At 57.5% G+C, this 25,178-nt stretch overlaps 1 protein-coding gene across 1 annotated transcript; it reads left to right on the forward strand.

The window, feature by feature from the left end:
• Positions 1-299: 299 nt before the first annotated feature.
• LOC139242052 (cardiotrophin-1-like) lies at positions 300-25,178 on the forward strand. The gene is made up of 3 exons (XM_070870195.1): positions 300-374; positions 19,731-19,826; positions 24,594-25,178. Exons 1-3 carry the CDS (start codon positions 360-362, stop codon positions 25,062-25,064), a joined length of 582 nt encoding a protein of 193 aa, XP_070726296.1. The 5' UTR covers positions 300-359; the 3' UTR covers positions 25,065-25,178.

The following is a 25,178-nucleotide window of genomic DNA, read 5'->3' on the forward strand; positions in this document are numbered from 1 at the left end:
CTTCTGGAAGGCTGGTCGGAGAGAGAGCCGTTCGTTCCTGCACCAAGGTTGTCTGAGCGGGCCGAGGGGCAGTGTGAGCCTGTGTGCGAGGGAGAGAGAGAGAGAGAGAGAGGGGGGGAGGTGGGGCGCGTACAGACAGGAGCTATCTGGGTCGCCGGGGAGACGAGGCATCAGGCGAGGGGGCGGAGAGGGGGAGGGAGGAGGGCACGGATCGCCCAAGGAGGCAATCACCAGTCAGCTGCAGTGTCAAGCCCTTCCCCCCGCCCCCCCCCCCCTCAGGCACTCAGGAGACAGCAGGTCACAGCCCCGGGGCGGGAGAGGAGAGCAGACCTGTCAACACACACCGCAGCACCGGGAACATGGAAAACGCACAGGTCTGGGATCTCTGTCTCACTCTCTGTCCCTCTCTCTGTCTCTCTCTGTCTCCCTCTCTCTATCTCTGTCTTTCTCTTTCTCTCTCTCTGTCCCTCTCCCTGTCTCCCTCTCTCTGTCTCCCTCTCTCTGTCTCTGTCTGTCTCTTTCTCTCTCTCTCTGTCTTCCTCTCCCTCTCCCTGTCTCCCTCTCTCTGTCTCTGTCTGTCTCTTTCTCTCTCTCTCTGTCTCCCTCTCCCTGTCTCCCTCTCTCTGTCTCTGTCTGTCTCTTTCTCTCTCTCTCTGTCCCTCTCCCTGTCTCCCTCTCCCTGTCTCCCTCTCTCTGTCTCTGTCTGTCTCTTTCTCTCTCTCTCTGTCTCTCTCTCTCTCTGTCTCCCTCTCTCTGTCTCCCTCTCTCTGTCTCTGTCTGTCTCTTTCTCTCTCTCTCTGTCTCCCTCTCCCTGTCTCCCTCTCCCTGTCTCCCTCTCTCTGTCTCTGTCTGTCTCTTTCTCTCTCTCTCTGTCTCTCTCTCTCTCTCTGTCTCTCTCTCCCTCTGTCTCTCTCTCTCTCTCTCCATCTGCCTCTCATTTTCTTTCCATCACAGCACTTGCCTGTGTATTTCCGTGTCTGTCTCTCCCTCTCTTTCCCAACCCATCTCTGTCAGTCTGTCTCACCTCCTCCCATGTATTTACATTTGCGTGTGTCTCTCTCTCTCAATCTCCCTCTCTCCCTTTTCCTCTCCCCCTCCCACGTCCCATGTATGTCAATGCATGAATCTGTCAGAATCTATTTCCGCTGATTGAGTCTGACTGCTTCTGCTGTCTGAGCCTGCGATTAACCATAGACACAGGATTCAAGCTGATTCTAAATTTGGGATTTTACAGACACCCGGTCCCAGAGGGGGAAAGGACAGTGTATCTAACGCACTGTGACACCCGGTCCCAGAGGGGGAAAGGACAGTGTATCTAACGCACTGTGACACCCGGTCCCAAAGGGGGAAAGGACAGTGTATCTAACGCACTGTGACACACGGTCCCAGAGGGGGAAAGGACAGTGTATCTAACGCACTGTGACACCCGGTCCCAGAGGGGGAAAGGACAGTGTATCTAACGCACTGTGACACCCGGTCCCAGAGGGGGAAAGGACAGTGTATCTAACGCACTGTGACACCCGGTCCCAGAGGGGGAAAGGACAGTGTATCTAACGCAATGTGACACCCGGTCCCAAAGGGGGAAAGGACAGTGTATCTAACGCACTGTGACACCCGGTCCCAGAGGGGGGAAAGGACAGTGTATCTAACGCACTGTGACACCCGGTCCCAGAGGGGGAAAGGACAGTGTATCTAACACACTGTGACACCCGGTCCCAGAGGGGGAAAGGACAGTGTATCTAACGCACTGTGACACCCGGTCCCAGAGGGGGAAAGGACAGTGTATCTAACGCACTGTGACACCCGGTCCCAGAGGGGGAAAGGACAGTGTATCTAACGCAATGTGACACCCGGTCCCAGAGGGGGAAAGGACAGTGTATCTAATGCACTGTGACACCCGGTCCCAGAGGGGTAAAGGACAGTGTATCTAACGCACTGTGACACCCGGTCCCAGAGGGGGAAAGGACAGTGTATCTAACGCACTGTGATACCCGGTCCCAGAGGGGGAAAGGACAGTGTATCTAACACACTGTGACACCCGGTCCCAGAGGGGGAAAGGACAGTGTATCTAATGCACTGTGACACCCGGTCCCAGAGGGGGAAAGGACAGTGTATCTAACGCACTGACACACCCGGTCCCAGAGGGGGAAAGGACAGTGTATCTAACGCACTGTGACACCCGGTCCCAGAGGGGGAAAGGACAGTGTATCTATCGCACTGTGACACCCGGTCCCAGAGGGGGAAAGGACAGTGTATCTAACGCACTGTGACACCCGGTCCCAGAGGGGGAAAGGACAGTGTATCTAACGCACTGTGACACCCGGTCCCAGAGGGGGAAAGGACAGTGTATCGAACGCACTGTGACACCCGGTCCCAGAGGGGGAAAGGACAGTGTATCTAACGCACTGTGACACCCGGTCCCAGAGGGGGAAAGGACAGTGTATCTAACGCACTGTGACACCCGATCCCAGAGGGGGAAAGGACAGTGTATCTAACACACTGACACACCCGGTCCCAGAGGGGGAAAGGACAGTGTATCTAACGCACTGTGACCCCCGGTCCCAGAGGGGGAAAGGACAGTGTATCTATCGCACTGTGACACCCGGTCCCAGAGGGGGAAAGGACAGTGTATCTAATGCACTGTGACACCCGGTCCCAGAGGGGGAAAGGACAGTGTATCTAACGCACTGTGACACCCGGTCCCAGAGGGGGAAAGGACAGTGTATCTAACACACTGTGACACCCGGTCCCAGAGGGGGAAAATACAGTGTATCTAACGCACTGTGACACCCGGTCCCAGAGGGGGAAAGGACAGTGTATCTAACGCACTGTGACACCTGGTCCCAGAGGGGGAAAGGACAGTGTATCTAACGCACTGTGACACCCGGTCCCAGAGGGGGAAAGGACAGTGTATCTAACGCACTGTGACACCCGGTCCCAGAGGGGGAAAGGACAGTGTATCTAACGCACTGTGACACCTGATCCCAGAGGGGAAAGGACAGTGTATCTCACGCACTGTGACACCCGGTCCCAGAGGGGAAAGGACAGTGTATCTCACGCACTGTGACACCCGGTCCCAGAGGGGGAAAGGACAGTGTATCTAACGCACTGTGACACCCGGTCCCAGAGGGGGAAAGGACAGTGTATCTAACGCACTGTAACACCCGGTCCCAGAGGGGGAAAGGACAGTGTATCTAACGCACTGTGACACCCGGTCCCAGAGGGGGAAAGGACAGTGTATCTAATGCACTGTGATACCCGGACCCAGAGGGGGAAAGGACAGTGTATCTAACGCACTGTGACACCCGGTCCCAGAGGGGGAAAAGGACAGTGTATCTAACACACTGTGACACCCGGTCGCAGAGGGGGAAAGGACAGTGTTTCTAACGCACTGTGACACCCGGTCCCAGAGGGGGAAAGGACAGTGTATCTAACGCACTGTGACACCCGGTCCCAGAGGGGGAAAGGACAGTGTATCTAACGCACTGTGACACCCGGTCCCAGAGGGGTAAAGGACAGTGTATCTAACGCACTGTGACACCCGGTCCCAGAGAGGGAAAGGACAGTGTATCTAACACACTGTGACACCCAGTCCCAGAGGGGGAAAGGACAGTGTATCTAACGCACTGTGACACCCAGTCCCAGAGGGGGAAAGGACAGTGTATCTAACGCACTGTGACACCCGGTCCCAGAGGGGGAAAGGACAGTGTATCTAACGCACTGTGACACCCGGTCCCAGAGGGGGAAAGGACAGTGTATCTAACGCACTGTGACACCTGGTCCCAGAGGGGGAAAGGACAGTGTATCTAACGCACTGTGACACCCGGTCCCAGAGGGGGAAAGGACAGTGTATCTAACGCACTGTGACACCCGGTCCCAGAGGGGGAAAGGACAGTGTATCTAACGCACTGTGACACCCGGTCCCAGAGGGGGAAAGGACAGTGTATCTAATGCACTGTGACACCCGGTCCCAGAGGGGGAAAGGACCGTGTATCTAACGCACTGTGACACCTGGTCCCAGAGGGGGAAAGGACAGTGTATCTAACGCACTGTGACACCCGGTCCCAGAGGGGGAAAAGACCGTGTATCTAACGCACTGTGACACCTGGTCCCAGAGGGGGAAAGGACAGTGTATCTAACGCACTGTGACACCCGGTCCCAGAGGGGGAAAGGACAGTGTATCTAACGCACTGTGACACCCGGTCCCAGAGGGGGAAAGGACAGTGTATCTAACGCACTGTGACACCTGGTCCCAGAGGGGGAAAGGACAGTGTATCTAACACACTGTGACACCCGGTCCCAGAGGGGGAAAGGACAGTGTACCTCACACACTGTGATACCCGGTCCCAGAGGGGGAAAGGACAGTGTACCTCACACACTGTGATACCCGGTCCCAGAGGGGGAAAGGACAGTGTACCTCACACACTGTGATACCCGGTCCCAGAGGGGGAAAGGACAGTGTACCTCACACACTGTGACACCCGGTCCCAGAGGGGGATAGAACAGTGTATCTAACGCACTGTGACCTCCGGTCCCAGAGGGGGAAAGGACAGTGTATCTAACGCACTGTGACACCCGGTCCCAGAGGGGGAAAGGACAGTGTATCTAACGCACTGTGACACCCGGTCCCAGAGGGGGATAGAACAGTGTATCTAACGCACTGTGACACCCGGTCCCAGAGGGGGAAAGGACAGTGTATCTAACACACTGTGACACCCGGTCCCAGAGGGGGATAGAACAGTGTATCTAACGCACTGTGACACCCGGTCCCAGAGGGGGAAAGGACAGTGTATCTAACGCACTGTGACACCCGGTCCCAGAGGGGGAAAGGACAGTGTATCTAACGCACTGTGACACCCGGTCCCAGAGGGGGAAAGGACAGTGTATCTAACGCAATGTGACACCCTGTCCCAGAGGGGGAAAGGACAGTGTATCTAACGCACTGACACCCGGTCCCAGAGGGGGAAAGGACAGTGTATCTAACGCACTGTGACACCCGGTCCCAGAGGGGTAAAGGACAGTGTATCTAACGCACTGTGACACCCGGTCCCAGAGGGGGAAAGGACAGTGTACCTCACACACTGTGATACCCGGTCCCAGAGGGGGAAAGGACAGTGTACCTCACACACTGTGATACCCGGTCCCAGAGGGGGAAAGGACAGTGTACCTCACACACTGTGACACCCGGTCCCAGAGGGGGAAAGGACAGTGTATCTAACGCACTGTGACACCCGGTCCCAGAGGGGGATAGAACAGTGTATCTAACGCACTGTGACCTCCGGTCCCAGAGGGGGAAAGGACAGTGTATCTAACGCACTGTGACACCCGGTCCCAGAGGGGGAAAGGACAGTGTATCTAACGCACTGTGACACCCGGTCCCAGAGGGGGATAGAACAGTGTATCTAACGCACTGTGACACCCGGTCCCAGAGGGGGAAAGGACAGTATATCTAACGCACTGTGACACCCGGTCCCAGAGGGGGAAAGGACAGTGTATCTAACGCACTGTGACACCCGGTCCCAGAGGGGGAAAGGACAGTGTATCTAACACACTGTGACACCCGGTCCCAGAGGGGGATAGAACAGTGTATCTAACGCACTGTGACACCCGGTCCCAGAAGGGGAAAGGACAGTGTATCTAACGCACTGTGACACCCGGTCCCAGAGGGGGAAAGGACAGTGTATCTAACGCACTGTGACACCTGGTCCCAGAGGGGGAAAGGACAGTGTATCTAACGCACTGTGACACCCGGTCACAGAGGGGGAAAGGACAGTGTATCTAACGCACTGTGACACCCGGTCCCAGAGGGGGAAAGGACAGTGTATCTAACGCACTGTGACACCCGGTCACAGAGGGGGAAAGGACAGTGTATCTAACACACTGTGACACCCGGTCCCAGAGGGGGAAAGGACAGTGTACCTCACACACTGTGATACCCGGTCCCAGAGGGGGAAAGGACAGTGTACCTCACACACTGTGACACCCGGTCCCAGAGGGGGATAGAACAGTGTATCTAACGCACTGTGACACCCGGTCCCAGAGGGGGAAAGGACAGTGTATCTAACGCACTGTGACCTCCGGTCCCAGAGGGGGAAAGGACAGTGTATCTAACGCACTGTGACACCCGGTCCCAGAGGGGGAAAGGACAGTGTATCTAACGCACTGTGACACCCGGTCCCAGAGGGGGATAGAACAGTGTATCTAACGCACTGTGACACCCGGTCCCAGAGGGGGAAAGGACAGTATATCTAACACACTGTGACACCCGGTCCCAGAGGGGGAAAGGACAGTATATCTAACGCACTCTGACACCCGGTCCCAGAGGGGGAAAGGACAGTGTATCTAACGCACTGTGACACCCAGTCCCAGAGGGGGAAAGGACAGTGTATCTAACGCACTGTGACTCCCGGTCCCAGAGGGGGAAAGGACAGTGTATCTAACACACTGTGACACCCGGTCCCAGAGGGGGAAAGGACAGTGTATCTAACGCACTGTGATACCCGGTCCCAGAGGGGGAAAGGACAGTGTATCTAACACACTGTGACACCCGGTCCCAGAGGGGGAAAGGACAGTGTATCTAACACACTGCGACACCCAGTCGCAGAGGGGGAAAGGACAGTGTATCTAACGCACTGTGACACCCGGTCCCAGAGGGGGAAAGGACAGTGTATCTAACGCACTGTGACACCCAGTCCCAGAGGGGGAAAGGACAGTGTATCTAACGCACTGTGACACCCGGTCCCAGAGGGGGAAAGGACAGTGTATCTAACGCACTGTGACACCCGGTCCCAGAGGGGGAAAGGACAGTGTATCTAACGCACTGTGACTCCCGGTCCCAGAGGGGGAAAGGACAGTGTATCTAACGCACTGTGACACCCGGTCCCAGAGGGGGAAAGGACAGTGTATCTAACGCACTGTGACACCCGGTCCCAGAGGGGGAAAGGACAGTGTATCTAACACACTGTGACACCCGGTCCCAGAGGGGGAAAGGACAGTGTATCTAACACACTGTGACACCTGGTCCCAGAGGGGGAAAGGACAGTGTCTCTAACACAATGTGACACCCGGTCCCAGAGGGGGAAAGGACAGTGTATCTAACGCACTGTGACACCCGGTCCCAGAGGGGGAAAGGACAGTGTATCTAATGCACTGTGACACCCGGTCGCAGAGGGGGAAAGGACAGTGTATCTAACACACTGTGACACCCAGTCCCAGAGGGGGAAAGGACAGTGTATCTAACGCAATGTGACACCCAGTCCCAGAGGGGGAAAGGACAGTGTATCTAACGCAATGTGACACCCAGTCCCAGAGGGGGAAAGGACAGTGTATCTTACACACTGTGACACCCGGTCCCAGAGGGGGAAAGGACAGTGTATCTAACGCACTGTGACACCCGGTCCCAGAGGGGGGAAAGGACAGTGTATCTAACGCACTGTGACACCCGGTCCCAGAGGGGGAAAGGGCAGTGTATCTAACGCAATGTGACACCCTGTCCCAGAGGGGGAAAGGACAGTGTATCTAACGCACTGTGACACCCGGTCCCAGAGGGGGAAAGGACAGTGTATCTAACGCACTGTGACACCCGGTCGCAGAGGGGGAAAGGACAGTGTATCTAACGCAATGTGACACCCTGTCCCAGAGGGGGAAAGGACAGTGTATCTAACGCACTGTGACACCCGGTCCCAGAGGGGGAAAGGACAGTGTATCTAACACACTGTGACACCCGGTCCCAGAGGAGGAAAGGACAGTGTATCTAACACACTGTGACACCCGGTCCCAGAGGGGGAAAGGACAGTGTATCTAACGCACTGTGACACCCGGTCCCAGAGGGAGAAAGGACAGTGTATCTAACGCACTGTGACACCCGGTCCCAGAGGGAGAAAGGACAGTGTATCTAACGCACTGTGACACCCGGTCCCAGAGGGGGAAAGGACATTGTATCTAACGCACTGTGACACCCGGTCCCAGAGGGGGAAAGGACAGTGTATCTAACGCAATGTGACACCCTGTCCCAGAGGGGGAAAGGACAGTGTATCTAACGCACTGTGACACCCGGTCCCAGAGGGGGGAAAGGACAGTGTATCTAACGCACTGTGACACCCGGTCCCAGAGGGGGAAAGGACAGTGTATCTAAAGCACTGTGACACCCGGTCCCAGAGGGGGAAAGGACAGTGTATCTAACGCACTGTGACACCCGGTCCCAGAGGGGGAAAGGACAGTGTATCTAACGCACTGTGACACCCGGTCCCAGAGGGGGAAAGGACAGTGTATCTAACGCACTGTGACACCCGGTCCCAGAGGGGGAAAGGACAGTGTATCTAATGCACTGTGACACCCGGTCCCAGAGGGGGAAAGGACAGTGTATCTAACACACTGTGACACCCGGTCCCAGAGGGGGAAAGGACAGTGTATCTAACGCACTGTGACACCCGGTCCCAGAGGGGGAAAGGACAGTGTATCTAACGCGCTGTAAATCATAGAACAGTACGTCACAGGAGGAGACAATTCGGCCCATCGATCCTGTGCCGGCTCTGTGAACGAGCGATCCAATTATTCACCCTTCCCTCCTGCTCCTTCCCCACAGCCCGGCAAAATATTTCTCCTTCAAGTATTTATTTCATTCAGTGTTTGAAGGCTACTATTGAATCTGTATCCAGCGCCCTTTCACTCTGTGCATTCCAGATCCTAACCACTCGTTTCATGATAGGTTTTCCTTCGTGTCCCGTTTGGTTCTTCAGCCAATCGCCTTCAATCTGTGTCCTCTGGTTCTCCACCCTTCCACCAATGGGAACAGTCTCTCTCTCTGTCCACTCTGTCCAGACCCCTCGGGATTGCCAACCCCTCGAACACATCTCCTCTCAACCTTCTCTGCTCCAGCGATCCCAGCCTCTCCAGTCTCTCCACGTCACTGAATTCCCTCATCCCTGGAACCATTCTGGTCAAATCTCCCTCTGCACCCTCTCGAAGGCCTTCATGTCTCCTCCCTAAAAGTGCGGAGCCCAGAATTGGACCCAATGCTCCAGTTGGGGCTGAACCCAGTGTTTTATACGGGTCCATCACAACGCCCTTGTTTTTTGTACTCCACGCCTCTGTTTATGAAGGCCAGGATGGCGTTCGCTTATTTAACCGCTTTCTCAACCTGCCCTGCACCTTCAATGATGAAGCCACTTTATAATTGTACTCCGTTAGTTTAAGAAACAGGAGCAGGAGTCGGCCATTCGGCCCCTCGAGCCTGCTCCGCCATTCAATACGACCGCGGCTGATCCGATCATGGACTCAGCTCCACTTCCCCGCCCGCTCCCCGTAGCCCTTCACTCCCTTATCGCTCAAAAACCTGTCCATCTCCCTGCCTTGTGTGTACACGTTTGTGTGTAGCCCCCAGGTGGCGCCATTGTCAGAGGCCATTGACCAGCAGGCACCTGGTGCTGCGCAGATATAAAAGGCCAGCCATTTTGTGAGTCAGGCACTTTGGGTCTAAATAAAGCAAAGCCAAGATTTAGCTAAACAGTACTCAGTTTGGACCTGTATTGCATACATAACACACCCCCTTAAATATATTCAATGTCCCAGCCTCCACAGCTCTCTGGGGCAGCCAATTCCACAGATTTACAACCCTCTGAGAGAAGAAATTCCTCCTTTCTCCATTTTAAATGGGGCGGCTCCTTATTCTGAAACTATGCCCCCCTAGTTCTAGTCTCCCCCACCAGGGGAGGTTTTAAGGAGTGTCTTCAGGTATGTTTTAAGGAGCCTCTTGGAGGAGGAAAGAGAGGTCGAGATTATATTGCCTCTTCATTCTTCCGACCAAACCAGAGATCCCAGTCACCCCGGGTCCAAACGGAGTGTGCACGGTCCCGGGAACAGTTCTGAAAAGCCGGTTTTCAGCGCACAATGGCGCATTGCGATGAAAGCCGGCTTTTTTCTTCGATCTGTCAAACTGGAGCTTAACAGGCGAACCGCATCTCGGGAGCGAGGGACTTTGCAAGGGCGAGTTTGCAGGATTTACCCATAGCTTGCCCAGCAAATGTCCTCAAGGTACTTGTCAGGCGCATAGCCAACGTTGACAGGCGCAAGAGTTTTAAAACACGCTTAAAACACGAGAAAATACAATTATAAAAACACATTTTATTCTTAAAAAATCCTGCCCACTACGGTAAGTTTATTTTAAACGAAAATTTATAAAACTTTTTTAAGAATCGGAAAAATATATTTTAAAAAAATACATAAATATTACTGCACTGTGGGAGGGGCAGTACTGAGAGAGTGCCGTACTGCGCTGTCGGAGGGGCAGTACTGAGGGAGTGCCGTACTGTCGGAGGGGCAGTACTGAGGGAGTGCCGTACTGTCTGAGGGGCAGTACTGAGGGAGTGCCGTACTGCGCTGTCGGAGGGGCAGTGCTGAGGGAGTGCCGCACTGTCTGAGGGGCAGTACTGAGGGAGTGCCGTACTGCGCTGTCGGAGGGGCAGTGCTGAGGGAGTGCCGCACTGTCGGAGGGGCAGTGCTGAGGGAGTGCCGTACTGCGCTGTCGGAGGGGCAGTGCTGAGGGAGTGCCGCACTGTCGGAGGGGCAGTGCTGAGGGAGTGCCGCACTGTCGGAGGGGCAGTACTGAGGGAGCACCGCACTGTCGGAGGGGCAGTACTGAGGGAGCCCCGCACTGTCGGAGGGGCAGTACTGAGAGAGTGCCGCACTGTCTGAGGGGCAGTACTGAGGGAGTGCCGCACTGTCGGAGGGGCAGTACTGAGGGAGCGCCGCAATGTCGGAGGGGCAGTACTGAGGGAGCGCCGCACTGTCGGAGGGGCAGTACTGAGGGAGTGCCGCACTGTCGGAGGGGCAGTACTGAGGGAGCGCCGCACTGTCGGAGGGGCGGTACTGAGGGAGTGCTGCACTGTCGGAGTGGCAGTACTGAGGGAGTGCCGCACTGTCAGAGGTGCCGTCTATTGGTCAGAAAAACAGACACACAACACATCCCCTCTGTTTTCTGTCCGTTAGCCAATTTATTACGCATGCTGATATTGTCCCTTATATCCCACGGGGTTCAATTTTGCAAACAGGCCTCGTACGTGGCACTTTATCAAACGCCTCTCGAAAGTCCATATACACAGCATCCACTGCACTCCCCTCCTCTACCCTCTCTGTTACCTCATCCACTCTGTTACCTCATCAGAAAACTCAGCCAAGTTAGTCAAACACGATTTGTCCTCACCAAATCTGCACGGGCTCCCTTTAATTAATCCCCACTTGTCACAGTGGCTAGTACAGAGAAAGACAGAATTGCATTTATATAGTGACTTTCACGACCACCGGACGTCCCAAAGAGCTTCACAGCCAATGAAGTACCTTTGGAGGGCAGTCACTGTTGTATTGTGGGAAACGCGGCAGCCAATTTGCGCACAGCAAGCTCCCACACACAGCGATGTGATAATGACCCAGATAATCTGTTTTTGTGATGTTGATTGAGGGATAAATATTGGCCCCAGGACACCGGGGAGAACTCCCCTGCTCTTCTTCCAAATAGTGCCCCGGGATCTTTTACATCCGCCTGAGAGAGCAGACGGGGCCTCGGTTTAACGTCTCATCCAGAAGACAGCACCTCCGACAGTGCGGCACTCCCTCAGTACTGCCCCTCCGACAGTGCGGCGCTCCCTCAGTACTGCCCCTCCGACAGTGCGGCACTCCCTCAGTACTGCCCCTCCGACAGTGCGGCACTCCCTCAGTACTGCCCCTCCGACAGTGCGGCGCTCCCTCAGTACTGCCCCTCCGACAGTGCGGCGCTCCCTCAGTACTGCCCCTCCGACAGTGCGACGCTCCCTCAGTACTGCCCCTCCGACAGTGCGGCGCTCCCTCAGTACCGCCACTCCGACAGTGCAGCGCTCCCTCAGTACCGCCCCTCCGACAGTGCAGCGCTCCCTCAGTACCGCCCCTCCGACAGTGCGGTGCTCCCTCAGTACTGCCCCTCCGACAAAGCAGCGCTCCCTCAGTACCGCCCCTCCGACAGTGCAGCGCTCCCTCAGTACCGCCCCTCCGACAGTGCGGTGATCCCTCAGTACTGCCCCTCCGACAGTGCAGCACTCCCTCAGTACTGCCCCTCCGACAGTGCGGCACTCCCTCAGTACTGCCCCTCTGACAGTGCGGCGCTCCCTCAGTACTGCCTCTCCGACAGTGCGGCACTCCCTCAGTACTGCCCCTCCGACAGTGCGGCACTCCCTCAGTACTGCCCCTCCGACAGTGCAGCACTCCCTCAGTACTGCCCCTCCGACAGTGCGGCACTCCCTCAGTACTGCCCCTCCGACAGTGCAGCACTCCCTCAGTACTGCCCCTCTGACAGTGCGGCGCTCCCTCAGTACTGCCCCTCCGACAGTGCAGCACTCCCTCAGTACTGCCCCTCTGACAGTGCGGCGCTCCCTCAGTACCGCCCCTCCGACAGTGCAGCACTCCCTCAGTACTGCCCCTCCGACAGTGCAGCACTCCCTCAGTACCGCCCCTCCGACAGTGCAGCACTCCCTCAGTACTGCCCCTCCGACAGTGCAGCACTCCCTCAGTACTGCCCCTCCGACAGTGCGGGGCTCCCTCAGTACTGCCCCTCCGACAGTGCGGCACTCCCTCAGTACTGCCCCTCCGACAGTGCGGGGCTCCCTCAGTACTGCCCCTCCGACAGTGCGGCACTCCCTCAGTACTGCTCCTCCGACAGTGCGGCAATCCCTCAGTACTGCTCCTCCGACAGTGCGGCACTCCCTCAGTACTGCCCCTCCGACAGTGCGGCACTCCCTCAGTACCGCCCCTCCGACAGTGCGGTGCTCCCTCAGTACTGCCCCTCCGACAGTGCGGTGCTCCCTCAGCACTGCCCCTCCGACAGTGCGGTGCTCCCTCAGTACTGCCCCTCCGACAGTGCACCCTCAGTACTGCCCCTCCGACAGTGCGGTGCTCCCTCAGCACTGCCCCTCCGACAGTGCAGCGCTCCCTCAGTACCGCCCCTCCGACAGAGCAGCACTCCCTCAGTACTGCCCCTCCGACAGTGCGGCACTCCCTCAGTACTGCCCCTCTGACAGTGCGGTGCTCCCTCAGTACTGCCCCTCCGACAGTGCAGCGCTCCCTCAGTACCGCCCCTCCGACAGTGCAGCGCTCCCTCAGTACTGCCCCTCCGACAGTGCAGCACTCCCTCAGTACTGCCCCTCCGACAGTGCGGCACTCCCTCAGTACTTCCCCTCCGACAGTGCGGCGCTCCCTCAGTACTGCCCCTCCGACAGTGCAGCGCTCCCTCAGTACTGCCCCTCCGATAGTGCGGCACTCCCTCAGTACTGCCCCTCCGACAGTGCAGCACTCCCTCAGTACTGCCCCTCCGACAGTGCGGCACTCCCTCAGTACCGCCCCTCCGACAGTGCGGTGCTCCCTCAGTACTGCCCCTCCGACAGTGCGGCGCTCCCTCAGTACTGCCCCTCCGACAGTGCAGCACTCCCTCAGTACTGCCCCTCCGACAGTGCGGCACTCCCTCAGTACTGCCCCTCTGACAGTGCAGCACTCCCTCAGTACTGCCCCTCCGACAGTGCAGCACTCCCTCAGTACTGCCCCTCCGACAGTGCGGCACTCCCTCAGTACTGCCCCTCTGACAGTGCGGCGCTCCCTCAGTACTGCCCCTCCGACAGTGCAGCACTCCCTCAGTACTGCCCCTCCGACAGTGCGGCACTCCCTCAGTACTGCCCCTCCGACAGTGCAGCACTCCCTCAGTACTGCCCCTCCGACAGTGCGGCACTCCCTCAGTACTGCCCCTCCGACAGTGCAGCACTCCCTCAGTACTGCCCCTCTGACAGTGCGGTGCTCCCTCAGTACTGCCCCTCCGACAGTGCAGCACTCCCTCAGTACTGCCCCTCTGACAGTGCGGCGCTCCCTCAGTACTGCCCCTCCGACAGTGCGGCGCTCCCTCAGTACCGCCCCTCCGACAGTGCAGCACTCCCTCAGTACTGCCCCTCTGACAGTGCGGCGCTCCCTCAGTACCGCCCCTCCGACAGTGCAGCGCTCCCTCAGTACCGCCCCTCCGACAGTGCGGTGCTCCCTCAGTACTGCCCCTCCGACAGTGCGGCGCTCCCTCAGTACTGCCCCTCCGACAGTGCAGCACTCCCTCAGTACTGCCCCTCCGACAGTGCGGCACTCCCTCAGTACTGCCCCTCCGACAGTGCAGCACTCCCTCAGTACTGCCCCTCCGACAGTGCAGCACTCCCTCAGTACTGCCCCTCCGACAGTGCGGCACTCCTTCAGTACTGCCCCTCTGACAGTGCGGCGCTCCCTCAGTACTGCCCCTCCGACAGTGCGGCACTCCCTCAGTACTGCCCCTCCGACAGTGCGGCACTCCCTCAGTACTGCCCCTCCGACAGTGCAGCACTCCCTCAGTACTGCCCCTCCGACAGTGCGGCACTCCCTCAGTACTGCCCCTCCGACAGTGCAGCACTCCCTCAGTACTGCCCCTCTGACAGTGCGGCGCTCCCTCAGTACTGCCCCTCCGACAGTGCAGCACTCCCTCAGCACTGCCCCTCTGACAGTGCGGCGCTCCCTCAGTACCGCCCCTCCGACAGTGCAGCACTCCCTCAGTACTGCCCCTCCGACAGTGCGGCGCTCCCTCAGTACCGCCCCTCCGACAGTGCAGCACTCCCTCAGTACTGCCCCTCCGACAGTGCAGCACTCCCTCAGTACCGCCCCTCCGACAGTGCAGCACTCCCTCAGTACTGCCCCTCCGACAGTGCAGCACTCCCTCAGTACTGCCCCTCCGACAGTGCGGGGCTCCCTCAGTACTGCCCCTCCGACAGTGCGGCACTCCCTCAGTACTGCCCCTCCGACAGTGCGGGGCTCCCTCAGTACTGCCCCTCCGACAGTGCGGCGCTCCCTCAGTACTGCTCCTCCGACAGTGCGGCACTCCCTCAGTACTGCTCCTCCGACAGTGCGGCACTCCCTCAGTACTGCCCCTCCGACAGTGCGGCACTCCCTCAGTACTGCCCCTCCGACAGTGCAGCGCTCCCTCAGTACTGCCCCTCCGACAGTGCGGCACTCCCTCAGTACTGCCCCTCCGACAGTGCAGCGCTCCCTCAGTACTGCCCCTCTGACAGTGCGGCACTCCCTCAGTACTGCCCCTCCGACAGTACGGCGCTCCCTCAGTACTGCCCCTCCGACAGTGCAGCACTCCCTCAGTACTGAAGTGGGGATGGAACCCACGACTTTCTGACACGAGAAGCAAGTGTACTGCCAGTGAGCCAAGTTGACACAAGGGCGACATTCTACCCTCCGTAAACTCGAGGTGATCCAAAACTCGGCTGTCCCTGTTTCCTAACTCACACCCAGTCCCACTCACCCATCACCCCCTGTGCTCGCTGACCGACATTGGTTCCCGGTTAAGCAACGCCTCGATTTCAAAATTCTCATCCTTGTTTACAAATCCCTCCATGGCCCTCGCCCCCTCCATATCTCTGTAACCTCCTCCAGCCCCTACACCCCTCCCTATCTCTGTAACCTCCTCCAGCCCCTACACCCCTCCCTATCTCTGTAACCCCCTCCAGCCCCTACACCCCTCCCTATCTCTGTAACCTCCTCCAGCCCCTACACCCCTCCCTATCTCTGTAACCTCCACCAGCCCCTACACCCCTCCCTATCTCAGTAACCTCCTCCAGCCCCTACACCGCTCCCTATCTCTGTAACCTCCTCCAGCCCCTACACTCCTCCCTATCTCTGTAACCTCCTCCAGCCCCTACACCCCTCCCTATCTCTGTAACCCCCTCCAGCCCCTACACCCCCTCCCTATCTCTGTAACCTCCTCCAGCCCCTACACCCCTCCCTATCTCTGTAACCTCCTCCAGCCCCTACACCCCTCCCTATCTCTGTAACCTCCTCCAGCCCCTACACCCCTCCCTATCTCTGTAACCTCCTCCAGTCCCTACATCCCTCCCTATCTCTGTAACCTCCTCCAGCCCCTACAACCACTCCCTATCTCTGTAACCTCCTCCAGCCCCTACACCCCTCCCTATCTCTGTAACCTCCTCCAGCCCCTACGACCCTCCCCTATCTCCCTCTGTAACCTCCTCCAGCCCCTACACCCCTCCCTATCTCTGTAACCTCCTCCAGCCCCTACACCCCTCCCTATCTCTGTAACCTCCTCCAGCCCCTACACCCCTCCCTATCTCTGTAACCTCCTCCAGTCCCTACATCCCTCCCTATCTCTGTAACCTCCTCCAGCCCCTACAACCACTCCCTATCTCTGTAACCTCCTCCAGCCCCTACACCCCTCCCTATCTCTGTAACCTCCTCCAGCCCCTACGACCCTCCCCTATCTCCCTCTGTAACCTCCTCCAGCCCCTACACCCCTCCCTATCTCTGTAACCACCTCCAGCCCCAACACCCCTCCCTATCTCTGTAACCTCCTCCAGTCCCTACATCCCTCCCTATCTCTGTAACCTCCTCCAGCCCCTACACCCCTCCCTATCTCTGTAACCTCCAGCCCCTACACCCCTCCCTATCTCTGTAACCCACTCCAGCCCCCTACATCCCTCCCTATCTCTGTAACCTCCTCCAGCCCCCTACACCCCCCGAGATGTCTGCACTCCTCTAATTCTGCCCCCCTGACCATCCCTGATTATAATCGCTCCACCATCGGTGGCCGTGCCTTCTGTTGCCTGGGGCCCCGAGCTCTGGAACTCCCTCCCTAAACCTCTCCGCCTCTCTACCTCTCTCTCTCCTCCTTCGAGACGCTCCTTAAAACCTCCCTCTTTGACCCAGCTTTTGCTCACCTGTCCCTAATTTCTCCTTGTGTGGCTCGGGGTCAAATATTTTCTCTCATCGCTCCTGTGAAGCGTCTTGGGATGTTTCCCTATGTGAAAGGCGCTATATAAATCCAATTTGTCGTGGTTGCTGATTATCAGGAGAGGGCAGACAACGCCGAGATAAAAACGGAGAACGTTGGAAATACTCAGCGGGTCGGGCAGCGACCGTGGAGAGAGAAAGAGAGTCAACATTTCGGGTCGATCAGCCTCCGTCAGAACTAGCGAGTGTTCGGAAAGAACGGGTTCCGACAGGGGGCAGGGGAAGAGAGAACAAAAGGGGAAGGTCTGTGATAGCGGGGGGAAGGCAGGAGAGATTAGAGAGACAAAAGGGGAAGGTCTGTGATAGCGGGGGGAAGGCAGGAGAGATTAGAGAGACAAAAGGGGAAGGTCTGTGATAGCGGGGGGAAGGCAGGAGAGATTAGAGAGACAAAAGGGGAAGGTCTGTGATAGCGGGGGGAAGGCAGGAGAGATTAGAGAGACAAAAGGGGAAGGTCTGTGATAGCGGGGGGAAGGCAGGAGAGATTAGAGAGACAAAAGGGGAAGGTCTGTGATAGCAGGGGAAGGCAGGAGAGATTAGAGAGACAAAAGGGGAAGGTCTGTGATAGCGGGGGGAAGGCAGGAGAGATTAGAGAGACAAAAGGGGAAGGTCTGTGATAGCAGGGGAAGGCAGGAGAGATTAGAGAGACAAAAGGGGAAGGTCTGTGATAGCGGGGGGAAGGCAGGAGAGATTAGAGAGACAAAAGGGGAAGGTCTGTGATAGCGGGGGGAAGGCAGGAGAGATTAGAGAGACAAAAGGGGAAGGTCTGTGATAGCGGGGGGAAGGCAGGAGAGATTAGAGAGACAAAAGGGGATGATGGGCCAAGTTGAGATGGTAACAGCAGAAGTTCGATCAAAGTTAGTCTCATCATCATCATAGTCAGTCCCTCGGAATCGAGGAAGACTTGCCTCCACTCTCAACACGAGTCCTCAGGTGGCTGAACAGCCCCAATACGGGGAGCCACAGTCCCTGTCGCAGGTGGGACAGACAGACAGTGGTTGAGGGGAAGGGGAGGGTGGGACTGGTTTGCCGCACGCTGCCTGCGCTTGGTTTCTGCGCGCTCTCGGCGACGAGACTCGAGGTGCTCAGCGCCCCCTCCCGGATGCACTCCCTCCACTTAGGGGCGGACTGGTCTTTGGGCCCAGGGGGCTCCCAGGTGTCGGTGGGGATGTTGCACTTTATATATCAGGGAGGGGCTTTGAGGGTGGGTCCCTTGTAACGTTTCCTCTGCCCCACCTTTGGCCCGTTTGCCCGTGAAGGAGTTCCGAGTAGAGCGCTCGCTTTGGGGAGTCTCGTGTCTGGGGGACGTGCGGACAATGTGGCCCTGCCCAGCGGAGCTGGTCGAGTGTGGTCAGTGCTTCGATGGCTGGGGATGTTGGGCCTGGTCGAGGACGCTAACGTTGGTGCGTCTGTCCTCCCGGGGGATTTGCAGGATCTTGCGGAGACAGCGTTGGTGGTATTTCTCCAGCGACTCGAGGTGTCTGCTGTACATGGTCCGTGTCTCTGAGCCACACAGGAGGGCGGGTATCACTACAGCCCTGTGGACCATGAGCTGGGGGTGAGATACCTACTGTACATGGTCCATGTCTCTGAGCCATACAGGAGGGCGGGTATCACTACAGCCCTGTAGACCATGAGCTGGGGGTGAGATACCTACTGTACATGGTCCATGTCTCTGAGCCATACAGGAGGGCGGGTATCACTACAGCCCTGTGGACCATGAGCTGGGGGTGAGATACCTACTGTACATGGTCCATGTCTCTGAGCCATACAGGAGGGCGGGTATCACTACAGCCCTGTGGACCATGAGCTGGGGGTGAGATACCTACTGTACACGGTCCATGTCTCTGAGCCATACAGGAGGGCGGGTATCACTACAGCCCTGTGGACCATGAGCTGGGGGTGAGATACCTACTGTACATGGTCCATGTCTCTGAGCCATACAGGAGGGCGGGTATCACTACAGCCCTGTAGACCATGAGCTGGGGGTGAGATACCTACTGTACATGGTCCGTGTCTCTGAGCCATACAGGAGGGCGGGTATCACCACAGCCCTGTGGACCATGAGCTGGGGGTGAGATACCTACTGTACATGGTCCGTGTCTCTGAGCCACACAGGAGGGCGGGTATCACCACAGCCCTGTAGACCATGAGCTCGGTGGTGGATTTGAGGGGCCTGCTCTTCAAACACTCTCTTCCTCAGGCGGCCGAAGGCTGCACTGGCGCACCGGAGGCGGTGTTGTATCTCGTCGCCAATGTCTGCTCTTGCCTGGATAGGGTGAGACTCGCAGAATCCTCTGACGAGGTCCAGCACCGCCTCCAGTCACCCGGGGAAGAGAGTGTTCGAAGACCGGCCCCCTCAAAGCCGCTGCACACCAGCCACCACACGGGGCTCGACAGAGCCGGGGTCCTCGGGTCCAGTGGGCAAGGGTGAACCAGGGACGACTGGACACCAGCTCTGCTGCACGGACCCGGTGCGCGCGCGCACACAACACACCGCACAGTGTGTGGGCTGGGCTGGGTCCCCCGTGTTGCCCCCTCTGGGGGCCCTCGGCTCCTCTGGGGGCCGCCCACCCCCCCCCCCGAACTCTCGCCGGGTCCCTCTGCAAATCTCTCGCCGCTCCTTCGCCCCCAAACCTCACCGTTGCTGCTGTCGCCGTCTCGCGCCCCAATCACCGGCCCGGACCTGGGTTGAGGTCACTGTCCGCTGCCGGCAGTTCTCCTGCACCAGCTTGCGGCTTCTCCCCGGACATTGAAAGGGAACCACTGCAGATGGGGGTCTAAGCACACGCAAGGGGAGGAGCGGTGGGGCTGGGAGGAGGGACGTTACGGTGCGGGGGTTGGGGGTGCGAGGTGCGTTTCAACTCAGAGAATGTTCTAAACCTTGCGCCTTCCGGCAGGGAGCGGTGATGGAGCCGGCCCGCGTGACGATTGAGAGGACTTACAGCCTCTCGCTGTGGCTGGCGGACGAGTCAACCTCCCTCCTCCAGTTGTACGTGAGTACTTCGCCCGTTTAATCAGAGAGTGGCCCGGGAATTCCCGCCCCCCCGTACGTGCGGACAAGCTGGAGTCACATGGGCCGGGGGGGGGGAGGGGTGGGGGGGGGGAGAACCACCAGTCACAGGTGTGTTCGCATTGTCGTGTACTTATCGGGACATCAGAAACAGGAGCAGGGGCCGGCCATTCGGCCCCTCGAGCCTACTCCTCCATTTACCACCATCGCGGCCGATCCCATCATGGACCCAGCTCCACTTCCCCCCTGCCCCCCTTACCCCCTTTATCGGTGAAGAAACTGTCCATCTCCGCCTTCAACATATTTCAATGTCCCGGCTTCCACAGCTCTCTGAGGCAGCGAATGCCACAGAGTTACAACCCTCCGAGAGAAGAACTTCATGAGAACGTAAGAACATGAGAATTAGGAACAGGAGGAGGCCCCTCGAGCCTGCTCCGCCATTCAACAAGATCACGGCTGATCTGGCCGTGGACTCAGCTCCACTGACCCGCCCTCTCCCCGTAACCCTTAATTTCCTCATTGGTTCATAGAAAATAGGTGCAGGAGCGGGCCATTCGGCCCTTCGAGCCTGCCCCGCCATTCAATGAGTTCATGGCTGAACATTCAACTTCAGTACCCCATTCCTGCTTTCTCGCCATACCCCTTGATCCCCCGAGTAGTAAGGGCCACATCTAACTCCTTTTTGAATATATTTAGTGAATTGGCCTCAACAACTTTCTGTGGTAGAGAATTCCACAGGTTCACCACTCTCTGGGTGAAGAAGTCTCTCCTCATCTCGGTCCTAAATGGCTTGCCCCTTATCCTTAGACTGTGTGACCCCTGGTTCTGGACTTCCCCAACATCGGGAACATTCTTCCTGCATCCAACCTGTCCAAACCCGTCAGAATTTTAAACGTTTCTATGAGGTCCCCTCTCATTCTTCTGAACTCCAGTGAATACAAGCCCAGTTGATCCGGTCTTTCTTGATAGGTCAGTCCCGCCATCCCGAGAATCAGTCTGGTGAACCTTCGCTGCACTCCCTCAATAGCAAGAATGTCCTTCCTCAAGTTAGGAGACCAAAACTGTACACAATACTCCAGGTGTGGCCTCACCAAGGCCCTGTACAACTGTAGCAACACCTCCCTGCCCCTGTACTCAAATCCCCTCGCTATGAAGGCCAACATGCCATTTGCTTTCTTCACCGCCTGCTGTACCTGCATGCCAACCTTCAATGACTGATGTACCATGACACCCAGGTCTCTTTGCACCTGCCCTTTTCCTAATCTGTCACCATTCAGATAATAGTCTGTCTCTCTGTTTTTACCACCAAAGTGGATAACCTCACATTTATCCACATTATACTTCATCTGCCATGCATTTGCCCACTCACCTAACCTATCCAAGTCACTCTGCAGCCTCATAGCATCCTCCTCGCAGCTCACACTGCCACCCAACTTAGTGTCATCCGCAAATTTGGAGATACTACATTTAATCCCCTCGTCTAAATCATTAATGTACAATGTAAACAGCTGGGGCCCCAGCACAGAACCTTGCGGTACCCCACTAGTCAAATCTATCTATCTGTGACTTGAATACATTCAATGAGCTAGCCTCAACTGCTTCCTTGGGCAGACAATTCCACAGATTCACAACCCTCTGGGAGAAGAAATTCCTTCTCATCTCAGTTATTCTAAGAGCATGCCCCCCCCCTAGTTCTAGTCTCCCCCCATCAGTGGAAACATCCTCTCTGCATCCACCTTGTCGAGCCCCCCTCATAATCCGATACGTCTCGAGAAGATCACCTGAACTCCAATGAGTAGAGGCCCAACCTCCTCAACCTGTCCTCATGAGTCAAGCCCCCATCATCCCCGGGATCAAGCGAGTGAACCTTCTCTCAACAGCCTCCAAAGCAAAGTGTGCCCTTTCGTAAATACGGAGAGCAAAACTGCACGCAGTGTGCTTGGGGTTCACGAGCCACCAGGAGGTCGCTACTGTCGGAGGACACTGGGCTGTGCGCGCACGCGTGCGTGGCCCAGGTATAAAAGGCCAGCCATCATATAATGTGATCGCTTTGGGCCCGAATAAAGCAGAGCCAGGTTAGTACCCGTGTTAGTTCACAGAGTTCAGTCTTATCGAGTTATTACAGACATAACACTCATTATCATATCACAAGCGGTCCCTCGAACGAGGATGACTTGCTTCTGCATGGGTTCACAGGTGTTTCAACGAAGGAGCTAATATTCCAGATCCCGAACTACATCCTGAAGGGTGGGAGAAGCCTGGGGGTGGATTTTTTTAACACCAGCCCGTTGAACACCAGCCACCACACGGGGCTTGACAGAGCTGGGTCTCGGGTCCAGTGGGCAAGGGTTAACCAGGGACGACTGGACACCAGCTCTGCTGCACGGGCCCTCGTGCGCGCGCACACAACACATCGCACAGTGTGTGTGGGCTGGGCCCCCCCGTGCTGCCCCCCCCCCCGGGGCCCCCTCGGCCTCTCCCGGGCCCCTCGAATTCTCGCCTCCCCCGGCAACCCGAGCGCGTCCCCCCGCAGTCTCTCGCCGCTCCCTCGCCAACCCCCCCCGCACCGCCTCCCTCCTGACCTCGCCGTTCCTGCTGTAACCGCCCCCCTCCCCACGGCCCCAATCACCGACCTGGACCTGGGCGACGTCCCTCTTCGAAGCCGCCACACTGCTGTGGTGAGCACCACGGCGCCGAAACCCCAGCGGGCAGCTCCCCGGCCCAATGCCCGCCGCGCCCCCCACCCCCCCGACCAGGCCTCGGGCCACCTCCCATCAATGGCGCTACTCGGCGCAGAACTTGCGGCCAACGTCTCGCCGTAAGGCAGCTAGGCCCGGACTCGTGCCTGGTCTCCAATCATCTTGGACCCCCTCGCCCCTGGACCAAGGCCGCGCTCTGTCAAGCCCCGTGTGGCGGCTGTCGTGCATTCAACCAGCATTGTAAACCCATGCACGATCTGACCGGAGTTGTGCACTGTGTGAGAACACTGACCACCGGGTGGCGAACTTGTGGGAGACACCCCGAACCTGGACCTTCAGGTACGAAAGGCCAAAGCAGAGAGTCGGGATAAACGGGTCCTTTCCAGAACGGCAGGCAGTGACCAGTGGGGTGCCGCAGGGATCAGTGCTGGGACCCCAGCTATTTACAATATACATCAACGATTTAGACGAAGGAATTGAGTGCGATATCTCCAAGTTTGCGGATGACACTAAGCTGGGTGGCGGTGTGAGCTGCGAGGAGGATGCTAAGAGGCTGCAGGGTGACTTGGACAGGTTAGGCGAGTGGGCAAATACACGGCAGATGCAGTATAATGTGGATAAATGTGAGGTTATCCACTTTGGGGGCAAAAACACAAAGGCAGAATATTATCTGAATGGCGACAGATTAGGAAAAGGGAAGGTGCAACGAGACCTGGGTGTCATGGTACATCAGTCATTGAAGGTTGGCATGCAGGTACAGCAGGCGGTGAAGAAAGCAAATGGCATGTTGGCCTTCATAGCGAGAGGATTTGAGTCTCGGAGCAGGGAGGTGTTACTGCAGTTGTACAGGGCCTTGGTGAGACCACACCTGGAATATTGTGCTCAGTTTTGGTCTCCTAATCTGAGGAAGGACGTTCTTGCTATTGAGGGAGTGCAGCGAAGGTTCGCCAGACTGATTCCCGGGATGGCAGGACTGACATATGAGGAGAGACTGGATCGACTGGGCTTATATTCACTGGAGTTTAGAAGAATGAGAGGGGATCTCATAGAAACATATAAAATTCTGACGGGATTGGACAGGTTAGATGCAGGAAGAACGTTCCCGATGTTGGGGAAGTCCAGAACCCGGGGTCACAGTCTAAGGATAAGGGGTAAGCCATTTAGGACCGAGATGAGGAGAAACTTCTTCACCCAGAGAGTGGTGAACCTGTGGAATTCTCTACCACAGAAAGTTGTTGGGGCCAATTCACTAAATATATTCAAAAGGGAGTTAGATGTGGGCCTTACGGCTAAAGGGATCAGGGGGTATGGAGAGAAAGCAGGAATGGGGTACTGAGGGAATGATCAGCCATGATCTTATTGAATGGTGGTGCAGGCTCGAAGGGCCGAATGGCCGACTCCTGCACCTATTTTCTATGTTTCTATGTTTCTATTACAGACATAACACGGAGAAGGTTCACTCGGTTGATTCCGGGGGATGAGGGGGTTGACTTATGAGGAAAGGTTGAGGAGGTTGGGCCTCTACTCATTGGAATTCAGAAGAATGAGAGGTGATCTTATGGAAACGTATCAGATTATGAGGGGGGGGCTCGACAAGGTGGATGCAGAGAGGATGTTCCCCACTGATGGGGGAGACTAGAACTAGGGGGCATGGTCTTAGAATAAGGGGCCGCCCATTTAAAACTGAGATGAGGAGGAATTTCTTCTCTCAGAGGGTTGTAAATCTGTGGAATTCTCTGCCCCAGAGAGCTGTGGAGGCTGGGACATTGAATATATTTAAGGTGGAGATAGACAGATTTCTGGGCGATAAGGGAGTGAAGGGTTACGGGGAGCGGGCGGGGAAGTGGAGCTGAGTCCATGATCGGATTGACCGCGGCCGTATTAAATGGCGGAGCAGGCTCGAGGGGCCGAATGGCCAACTCCTGCTCCTATTCCTTATCCAAAATGGCCGCCGCGGTCTGTTTATTGGCCGTCGCGGGTGCCCTGGAACGGCAGCTGACTCTCTCTTTCTCTCTCCCTCCCTTCCCTCTCTCCCTCCCTTCCTTCCGCAGACCGATCTCCAGGGGTTCACCGACCCTCCGCCGGGCCTGCCCGCCTGCCAGCTCCAGCTGCCGGGGCCTCCCGGCGAGGACTGGGGCCGGGCCCGGCGCCTGAAGCATCACCGCGACGACTGCCACGTGCTGGCCGACCACCTGCGCCGGCTGCTGGATGAGCAGCGGGAGCTGAACCAGACCCAGCACCACCTGCACCGGCAGCTGGAGTTCACCATCACCAGCCTGGAGGGCCTGGCCGTCAACCTGGGCCTCATCCTGGCCTCGCTGGGGGAGGGGGAGGGGCAGGGGCAGGGGGAGGGGGAGGGGCAGGAGGGGGGCGAGGAGCTGGACCACGGGCCTCCCAGCCAGCCCCCGCACTGGGAGGCCAAGGTCAAGGGTTACCACGTCATCGCCCATTACGGCAACTTGATCGGGCGGACGGTGGGCGACTTGGAACAGCTGCGGGATAGCATGGAGCCTGAGGCCTAGCTCTTCCAAGCCCCACACATTCCCCCTGTCTGTCTCTCCCTCTCTCCCCCTCTCCCCCCGTCTCCCTCCCCCCCTCTCCCCCAGTCTCTCTCTCGCCCTCTCCCCCAGTCTCTC

Source organism: Pristiophorus japonicus, unplaced genomic scaffold (assembly GCF_044704955.1).
Source record: "Pristiophorus japonicus isolate sPriJap1 unplaced genomic scaffold, sPriJap1.hap1 HAP1_SCAFFOLD_118, whole genome shotgun sequence".
Lineage (NCBI taxonomy): Eukaryota > Metazoa > Chordata > Chondrichthyes > Pristiophoridae > Pristiophorus > Pristiophorus japonicus.

Excerpts from the sequence above, each read along its gene's own strand:
- LOC139242052 (XM_070870195.1), top strand. Across the intron at positions 19,827-24,593 it reads CCTCCCTCCTCCAGTTGTAC|ACCGATCTCCAGGGGTTCAC; the intron begins GTGAGTACTTCG and ends TTCCTTCCGCAG.